At 49.0% G+C, this 10069-nt stretch overlaps 1 protein-coding gene across 1 annotated transcript in view; it reads left to right on the top strand.

Moving 5' to 3' along the window:
- PSD3 (pleckstrin and Sec7 domain containing 3) overlaps positions 1-10069 on the top strand; it is a gene marked incomplete at its 5' end in the record, with an annotated part of 76470 nt that overhangs the window by 17163 nt on the left and 49238 nt on the right. Inside the window, 3 exons of the mRNA XM_009572448.1 lie at positions 2244-2356; positions 4977-5035; positions 8800-8889. Coding sequence (XP_009570743.1) covers positions 2244-2356; positions 4977-5035; positions 8800-8889 — 262 coding nt within the window. The remainder of the gene's footprint in view (positions 1-2243; positions 2357-4976; positions 5036-8799; positions 8890-10069) is intronic.

Below are 10069 nucleotides of genomic sequence, written 5' to 3' on the forward strand. Positions count from 1 at the left end.
GCCCGCGCCGGGGGGATGGGAGCCGAGCCAGAGCACCCACTCAGCACAGGGCGGGAGCAGCCGGGGCAGTGGGAGGTCTGCTGCTCGTTCCAGGTTTTAGCAGCCCTGAAGCGCGATGCTAAATATACCCGTCTTTTAAATTGTGAAATCCAACACCTAATTGCTTTGTGGCACATATTTAGGAGGTCTCTGCTCCCGGTAGATCTCCTGTTAATATTAATAGTCATGACCTTCTCTAAAATATGCCCTGGCTCGTGTGGGACTTAGACACGCCAGGGGTTTGCTGAGGTTTCAGGAGTAGCTGCAGCGACTGCTGGCTGCATGCCCTGAGTGCGCAGCAGAGGCCGGGGACAGAGCATCGTCCTGAAACCTGGGGGAGCCTAGGCGTGCTGCCTCACGCTTGCAAAGAGCGAGAGGTAACGGCCCTGTTGCTGCTGGCTCGCTGACAAGCTGTGGTTTGTTAAGCATTTTGGAGCCTGTGGCGACAGCCCAGACTCACGCTACCCCCAGGCTGTGGAGGCCATTGTGCAGTGCGTGTCACCATCCGTGTCAAGTCTGGGACATGGGGAGGGTTGTTCCTTCATCGTCCTGCTCTGCTTCCACACCCTGGACCCACGTGGCCCATGCATCTCCCGAGTGCATCTCTCGCATCCTCTGCAGGAGGGGAGGAGGTGGTACCGCTGCTCCAGCCCCTCTCAGAGTCCATCCTGGTCCTCCTGGTGGGCAGAAACTCGCTCCCGTGGCCCTTGGCCGCAGCATCGTGCTCTGAGAGCAAGGAACCTGCCTTGTTTATTTACCAGAAGTTGTTTCATCAGTTGCCTCTCCAAAGCTGCTTCCACGGGGGTAAAGGTGCTGAAGAGGAGGAGAGGGTGTAGGTCGGTGGTGCCTGGCGTGGGCAGGGGGTGTCGCTGGAAAGAGCCCGAGCTGGAGGAGGAGGAAAGATGGCTAGTTGTCAAAATGTCCCATGGGGGCATGAGGTAGGAAGGGGAGAGAAACCCTGCAAATATTCAGTTGTATCTATTTGTGAATTGGGTTATTTGCAATACGTTACATGTGAAATTAAGTTATTATCAGGCAGATCACACTCTGTATGGGTGGGAGATTGTTGGAAGTACTCAGCTCGTCTCTGACCTTACATCAAAGAGAAAAAATTAACGTTTATTCATCCAGGCTAGATCAACATGAATGTTCCAGCAACATATTCCACGCCTCTCAGATCTGGTGTTAGTTTCAGTCTCATGGGGTATTTAAAAATTGTCTATTAGGCACTCATTTTGTATGCCATCTTGCTTCGGACCCAGAAGGTTTGCATTTTTAGGCTTTTCTTAGAAGCATCCTGACAAATGAGCGTAGGCTGATACCGCTGAGGTCATCTCTTGGCTCCAGGATGTGGGGATTTTGGGAAGTGCAGAAATACTTCTTTGGCTGCGAGGCAAGTTTTTCTAGCAGGAAGAATAGTGGAGTGGTTAAGTGTCGGATGAAGAGTGGAAGATGTGTGTGTGTCCCACCTCTTTGCACAGGCTCGTTGGCTGTGTCTCGCGTGTGCCCAGGTGTGCACCAGCCCTGTGCCCTGGACTGTCATGAGCAGGAACCCAGGAGGGCCAGGTTGCTCCTCCCGCTGTTGAAGCTCAGTGGGAGATGTTGCGACTCTTTGCCCTCTTCCCCAGATGCTTTCTGCAGGTCAGGTAGTCACGCTGCCCTCTGCAAGGTGACTGGTGTGGTCCTGGCCGCTCTGACAGGTGACCCTCCAGAAGGAGGACTGCACATTTGGTGTGGGCTCTGAGTTTGCAGTGTGCCTGCTTGACTTCACCATCTGGAGTCACTCCTCTGATTTGGATGGGAGTACTAATGAGTGTAAAAGGTGCAGGGGTGACAGACAGTTAGAAAAGGACAGAGAACACCCTGGATGTCTGTCATGCATAAACACCACCCGCTCCAGTTCCTTCCCCAAAGAAAAGAAAAATATTAAAAATAAAATAGCGCTTTCAAATGGTGTAATTGCGTATTAGTGTTTATATTCCGTGGCTGACACCAGTGGTAGTTTAACTCCTGCTTCATTTACTATAACTTTGGGATTAACAGCACATGGCATAATAGCCTGTTTTCTTAGAAAGGCTTGTTGGAACCAAATGTCTGGTGTGCACTTATGCACTTCTTGCAGTGAAGTGTGCTTTGCTCTGTGCATTGTGTGAGGCAAAAAGAGATTTATGAGTTTAATTTCACCTTTTCTGCTCTTCTTTTAGGAGTTTCTTTAAAGCCTTTTCACTTATTGGAGAAACTCAGGAACGAGAGAGAGTTTTAATCCACTTCTCCAGCAGATACTACCAGTGCAACCCAAACACCATTTCTTCTCAAGGTAACTTTGTTTCTGATATGGAGGTCTTTGGTTGTCTCCCTATTCCTTCATTCTCACCTTGAATAGCATGTATGGTGCGTGCCTGGGAACTGAAGGTGTGTAATTGCCGTGCCACACTTTAGAGACTGCCTGTGGTGAGCACTGAAACCCTCCACGTTCTCCACGCATAATCGTGGTAAGGCAGTGAAAAATCTGTATTTATCCCCAGTCAGGAAAGGTGTTTAGGCCTCCTCAGTGTAAATCCTCAGTTGTAGCATCTCCAGATTTGAATGTCCTCAGTTGTGGTTTCTGGTCTCGCTGACTTCCAGTGTGTGTGGGTACCTGTACTCTAGTTACACGCATGTGGATGAGAAGAGGTCCCACCTCAGGTGGAAGAGAAGCTGTTTGCTTTCTGTGCTCCATTCAGTGCTTGTGTCGCTGCATGCACTGGCAGCAGGCATGCCAGATCTTGCCAGTTGTGGGGGTGAATTTTGGGTGCTGTATCCAGATCCTGGCATGGTTTCATCTCGACTAGCTAACATCAGTCAGAGTGCTGCCTCCTTGCCAATGTTTTCAGTCATTTTGGAAATGGATGGGGGAAACAAACAAGCACACGGATCGAACCTGAGAAGGTTGGCATTGGAGAAGAGGACCAACCGTCCGCTGGCAGAGCTGCTGCGTTCAGCCAGCCATGCCAGCAGAGGCATGCGGCCCTGTGATTGCAGCGCGGGCTGATCACAGGCTGAGAAAGGGAGGAGGGCGAGAAAGAAAATAAGCACAGGCTAAGCTGTGCCTTTAGTCTCAAGTGTAAGTGAGAAGGAGCTGCTACACTTGGAGGTACTGCCAGGCTTCCTTACCCCTTGCTTTGTGACCTGCCCCCGTTGCAGTGAGGTGATGTTTGTCCACTTTGCGCCTGTTCGGCTTTGCTGGCTGGCATGCCGGGGAGGGGAATAGGCAGCAGTTAGACAGGATCTGCTCCCTTGCTATCTCTGTCCTCTTCCTAATGCCTTTCTTGTTTCGAGGCACCGCAGGCAGTCAGGTAGAATGTCCACACTGAAATAATGACTTGCATGTTGACGCAGCAGGCTTACTCTAGCCCAGGGTGCAGGAGGGACGTTGCCACTTCTGAGCCCGAGTAAGCATTTAGATTAAAGTGAGTCCTGCAGACTTTGCCCAGGATTCTACATAATTTTGATGCTGTATTTCCACCGTCAGTAGTCAAGTGCTACAGTGCAGAAATATGGTAGTTGTTCCTTTTGGTGGAAATCCAGGATTGCATTTGCCTTTCTCTTTTCCCCTTTCCCTTTTCCATCCTCTGGATGCATTTGCGGTTTGGAAACGAGAGGGCAGGCTGCTCTAGAGAAATGCATGGACCTGAACTGGAGCACCACAGCCCCAGATTCAAACTGCTTCAAACTTACTACTGCTAGCAATAATAGTTCTTCTCTCATTTCATGCTCTGCTACAGTTTGGCCACATTGCTTGGGTGCTAGGGCCTGTACAAACGTTGTAAGAAAACGTGGTCCTTGCCTTGGGGAACATCTTTTTCTAATGGCTTCATCTTGCACAGGTTTAAGCCTGTGATAGTCACAGAGTGTGATATATACCTATCCTCATCCCCCATTCCTCTTCCTTCACAGCACAGGGGGACCTGTGCATGGTCATTATCTGGACTCGGCTATGATAATTTTTACATACATTTGCCTGCAGTGTGTGCCTGTCTCATAAATGGCTCTGTGCCTTTATGACACCCGTGTGAGAGAAGGGAAGGTGGCACCATGTGTTTATGAACAAGAGAATGGAGAAAATATTTTTCCTAATGTGTTCCTAACATTCGGAAACTGGCTAGAAGCATTTGGATTTTCAGAGGTGATAAATGGCACCATGGGCACTGTCACCTTTGTCTGGATTTGTGCACAGCCAATACATTTTGGATTTTGAAAGGGGCGCCTGGAAAATGAGGAATATGAAATCGGTGTCAACTTTTGCAAATGGCGGAGTCTACACTGACTTTCCCAAGTCTGCCACAGTGCCTCCAGGGGTGGAGCTAGCGATACAGTCAGTCTCTTCTGGCTCATTGTTGAGGGCCTTTGCTACAAGAACACTTTAGAAATTGCTGGAGCACTCTCTACCGAATATGGAGCCAAGGCAGCGTAAATAGCTGACTGAAGTTCTCCAAAATTCAGGCTAATTGAGCCCGGAATGAGGAGGGGGCCAGAGGGGAGTAAAACAGAATGGGAGTAAAACAGATGGAGAGTAAAACAAAATTCTGCACACAAGAATGGGTGTATTTTACTCTTCCCTTTCTGCCCTGAAGTAAATGAAGAAGAGGGAGCTGATTCAGGCTGTGGTATTGGTATTAGCAAGCAAAGGGTGACAGTGTGGTTTCCTGTTTAGTTTGCCTCATCCATGGGTGCTGCAAGACAGTTTTGACAGTCATTAAAAGATGAAAGAAAGGCTGTTCTGGTTTGGCAGCTGCGGGATGACCTCACTGTTCATTTATTTAATTATGCGTATTTCTTGATAAAACAGATTCTCATTAAGGGAACAGACTCAATTAGGCTATGAGGCTCAGTTTCAGCTGTTCTTAAAGGTCCGGTTGTGGGTTTGCATGTGACTCTGGTTATGTCTCTTTCTGCAGATGGAGTTCACTGTCTCACGTGTGCCATGATGCTGCTGAACACAGACCTGCATGGCCACGTGAGTATGCACAGCTTTGTGTAGACTGCTCCCGTTGACACTGTGCTTGAAGGGGGTGGTCTTCCGGCAGCAGAGTCCCCTGGCTGGTGGCCTGCTCCTAAAGCACCCCTGCAGACAGCAAACAGTGAGAAGGCTGCACTCCCAGGCTGTCGTCCTGGGCAGGGCTTTCCAGCATGCCCAGATCAGTCATGTGTAAGCCTGGCATTGTGCCTGGTTTTGCCATAATGTGTGAGGATGCTCCTCACACATTATGGCCTGCTCCTCAGGCCCCTGTCTTTCTGGTGTGCTTCCCAACCTTCCCTGGTTACAGCAGCTGGCCCTGGCTGGGAAGCTGTGGTTGGGATTGGCTTTCCAGTAAGTAAAAACATTTGGGAAGGCAGAAAAAAGAAGGGGGGTGAGGAGGTGCTGGGAAGGTCACAAGGGGAAGGTGACGTTTGCAGGCATCCAGTTGCAGGGGAGAGATCTGGTGGAACCAGAGTTCTGCTTAGCCAGGGTTATGACAGGTGTGCCTGGAGCCAAGAGTGGAGGGGAACGTCGGCATCCTGAGTGGGAGCACTGTGTTCCCCCCTGCACACCTCTCCCTACTGCCTGCCCAGGGGAAATAGTATTCCAGTTTGATTCCCCTTAGTCACACTGGTATGGGGTGCCAGCAGCCCTAGGACATGTATTTCAGCACCCATGGTGCAATAAGCCTGCTATGCGTGATACTCCCATGCTGATGGGAGGCTTCCTCCGTCGCGGTGTTAGGATGGAGAGGGAAAAACACAGGGAGCATGGCATGACAGCATGCAGGAGAGGTGACTTCAACCAGGTGACTTTGGGGCTTCTCTCTGGCTGAGATCCTTCACTGCACTGCCAAGGGCTCTTCCAGGAGGGCCTCAGTTGGGAGCTCTTACGCAGCAAGGGTGGTGGGTCGGGCAGCAGGAGATGGAGGCACCCTGGGTCTGTCTCCGAGGACTGCTCGGTCCCTGTGGGTGCAGCTCTGCGGTGGGTGCAAGTAATGAAGCCAAGGCTTGTGTGTGCTTCCCCGAGGGTTTTGACGCCCACCTCCCGTTAATTGAATGCCTTTGAAAATTGTAGAAGCGGGAGGGGGAACTGAGTTGCAAAGAATTTTCTTCTCTGAAGGCTGAGCCTTCCCTGACTGAGGAGCACGTCAGTCATGCGGGAGGGTGAGCAGAGGTACAGGAACGTGCCCTGGTGTGCCTCTTAGCATACACCGCTTCTCTTGAGCACACCTGAGACTGCCTGTGCAGGTATCCCGCTCCCCAGAGCAATGAGCAGTCTGGGGCACCCGCTCTCCAGCCTGCCTGGCCTTGCAGTCCGGGGAGGGAGACTAAATGGTTGTGCATCAGCCTGACAGCATTTCCCATCGCTCCCTGCGATGCTTTAGTGGGCCCTACTGTCTTCATTAGGTACTGGAGTAAATGATCTGGCTCTGACCCATCATTGCTGATGATGATTTGCAGCTGAAGCTAGGATGACTCTGGCTATTGCAGTGTGTAACTTTGGAGGCTTATCCTACTGGCAGTTGTTAATGTGTTGTTATATGTGCGCAGCTGTAATGTTTGCCAGGCTCCTGCATGTGTCTCCTCTCTTTCTCTCTCTGTGCTTTCCTGTAATTTTCATCTTCCTCTTACTGCTTTGCCGTATTTTTCCACCTAGGTGGTAAGTTGGGCTTTTTTGACTTGGAATGCAGCCCCTTGCAGATATACACTAATTGCCTGTTTCCTAACAAAGATAATGCTCTGACCCATCCTTAGCATGATTCTGCTAGAGCAGGAAGCAAATGAGTCACAGGGCTTGTCTACACTGAGCTCCATTTGTGGCTGACATACTGATCATAAGTGCGGACTCTTTTATTTCACAATAAGCTCAACTGCTTGTAGGGCTGTAGTGCAGCTGCTGTGCTTTCAGTTAACACTTTCCCTTAACTCTTGTAGACAAACTCTTACTTATCCCTTTATTTATCCCTGTCTTGCCACATTTCATTCTCTTTGTGACTAAATCATTTTTGCTAGCTGTGTCTTGGAGATGCATGCTCGCTTCTCTGCAGGGAGGTCATCACCCAGACTGTGATGCTAGAGACTTCGAAGGTATCTCTAGACTGCCAGGCACATCTTACGGAACCTGTGTGGCACCGTGTGGAGATGTTAGCTTTGGTTCTGGAGCAAAACAGTCATTCCTCTGCTATGCCAATTATCTCAGTGGGTGAAATGAGCCACGCTGCTGTTAATTTTGGTCAGCGTGGGGAATCTGCAAACTGCCATGTGGAGGAAACAAACAGAAGCAGGCTGAAGTCTGTCACAGGGAGGAAGGAAAGCATTTGCAAGTCTAGTAGAACAGCTCCAGCCTGCACCCAAAGACTGCAATTATGAGCTGTATTCTGCGAGCTTAGCAACCAGAGAGCCAGGGTTACAGCCAGACTGGGTTGTCAGGAGCCTTCCTGATGTGGGAAGCAGTGCATCATGTGCCCCTCCAGAAGTATCTCGCCTCTTGTGGAAGGCAGTGTTCCTGCCTGCTTTCCTTCTGCTGGTCCGTGCCAGCCACAGGCTGCGGGATCTTCCATTGTGGCTAGATGAGGCTGATGGTCAAGGTTTACTGGTTTTCCATCTCTCCCTGATCATACATTATGGAAGGGAAGTAGAGGATGTGGAGTCCAAGCTCTTGTGTAACTGTGACGTTGAATGACCTGTATTACCGACTGGTGCCCTTCTTTGGGCTTCACTCCTGTGTTAATTTGGGCTCTTGCTCCTAACCCAAGTCACTGTCTGCGTGTAAAGCTCTTCCAGTGTATTTCTGCAGCCATGGCATACCCTGACCACGGAGAAGTCGTCTTCACCCACTTCTGACTGGCAGCAGTGGCATCCCCAAAGATACCATGGTCATCACAGGGCCCTGTTTTCCTTCTGCCTTTACCATGTCTCACAGCTCACCCCAGGCTGCTTGCCTTTCCTCAGATCTCTCTGGGCTCCTTTTTCACCAACTCAGTGTTGTCATTGCTGCCCGCTCACAAGGCTCCCTGGATGCCAAGCGTGGGACTTCTAGCACCCAGGGGACCGAGTACAGACACTTTCTCTGAGGGATGATGAAGACTGGGATCCAAGAGCAGTTTAGGGCAGCCTCAACTCTCCAAATGGAGCAGTTCGGATCCTACATGAACATAGCTGTTCCTTTCTGTTTGTGGCTCAGTTGGGCAACTTTCAGTCTGAGAATTAGACAGAAAGAGAGAAAAGAGAGCAATCCTATGAAAATATCAAAGCAGCCTTAGCCTGTGAATCAGAAAAGGTAATGGCTGCTCCTAGGCATCTTACTCCAACTTGGGGCAGTTGCTACTGGAAGGGAGCACTGGAAGTCGTAAGAAAAAGGTCTGGAAAGGGCCTCCATCGGCTGTTTGCTTATGCCCCACAGCAGGATCAAGTAGAGCTTTTCCATCAGAGGCTGGTAGACCTTCTGGAGGCATGGGGTGTAAGGCACCATGCAGATACCAGGGAGCTTCATCATCACCCTCTTCGTTACCCTCCAGTGTTTACCTGTTTTTCTTTCTGTATGGTTGTACGGGACTTGGGGTCCAAATCCACCTTACCTTTTCTAACTATATTCACACAAGGATGCTTGTTCTGAGCAATCTTGGGAATGCCTTCTTAGTGCTGCCTGCCTTGGGCTTAAGTGGGAGCAGGGAGTTGTAATTCATCTGATGTTGCTTATTTACGTCATTTTGGAAAGCAGATGAGTATGATGCTGTGTTTCTCTGCCATCCCTTCCAGAACATTGGGAAAAAGATGACCTGCCAAGAGTTCATTGCTAACCTCCAGGGGATGAACGATGGCAAAGACTTCCCGAAAGGGCTGTTGAAGGTAAGGAATGGACTGCAGAACATGGGTTTCGTTTTTAGTGAGATGGTTCAAAACAGAACACCCTGCTTGCATTTTCTGAACCTTAATTGTCAAACAGGACAAGTGATGGGCATGTTTCTCCTCCCAGAACACATATAATATATACAGTGTTTATTCTGTTGTTTTCCCTCTTGCTTTCACTTGATTGTGATCAAGACTCTCTGCAGCATGGAGAGGCAAGACTGAACTCCAGTGGGGCCAACTCCAGAGCCGTGTGTCTTGTAAGCTCATGCGGTCATGCCGTCCCAGAGTGCTGTCTCCTGATTAAAGCGGCCAGAAGCAGCCAGTTGGTTCTGACTGTTGAATACGTGAGAGCTAATCCTGAGCTTGGCGTATTACTGGGAGGCGTGTGTGTTTTTTCATCAAAGGTGCTTTGGTGTTTTCACATTAGAGCAGGAGATGTAATTTCAGATTAGAATGTGTTGTCTGGCACAGGCTGCTTTGCTTCAGGTTTTGTTCATTAAATTTGTGCCAGGAGTTAAATCTGAAGAACAGAATCTTGTTTCATTGTCAATAATAATGAGAATGTTTCATTTCTCTTTTGTCTGATTGCTGGCATGAAACAGCAGTCTGTTTGAATGATGAGAGGAGTGCATACACTAGAGTTCATAATTTTTTTTTTTTGGTAATGGAAATAAAAATGAGAGGTCGCTGCATCTGGGAGCTGACCCAAAGCCTGCCGAAGTAAATCAAAAGAATTGCCGTCTCTTCTGTGGGTTTTGTCAGGCCCATTGTGAAATGCAGATGTACCTGCATAGTTAAAAGTGGCAGACTTGTTTTCTAGTATTGGTAGTTTCTTCAGTTTCTCAAGCCTTTTCGGGGAGCTTTTTGTTGGGCCCTCCTGCCTCAGTTCTTACTAAGGACTTAGGAATAAAAACTCAACCCCCTTGCCTTTAGATTTAATGTCTTTATTTTTTTAAATCTGGATACAGAGTATTCATCCGTCAGCAACAACACTTAATTTTTTTTTTTTCGCAAGGAATCTAATTTCTCACTCTGCCATAGAGAGATGTGTTGAGATTAATTTGCAGGCTAATTACAGCCCTTATTGAATAAATAGGTCTCAGACTGTGTTTAAATAACCTTCTGAGTTTACTGACAAGAGACTTTCACTGGTGCTTACCTGCTGTTTATTTTCCTG

Source organism: Fulmarus glacialis, unplaced genomic scaffold, assembly GCF_000690835.1.
Source record: "Fulmarus glacialis isolate BGI_N327 unplaced genomic scaffold, ASM69083v1 scaffold10482, whole genome shotgun sequence".
Classification (NCBI taxonomy): Eukaryota; Metazoa; Chordata; class Aves; order Procellariiformes; family Procellariidae; genus Fulmarus; species Fulmarus glacialis.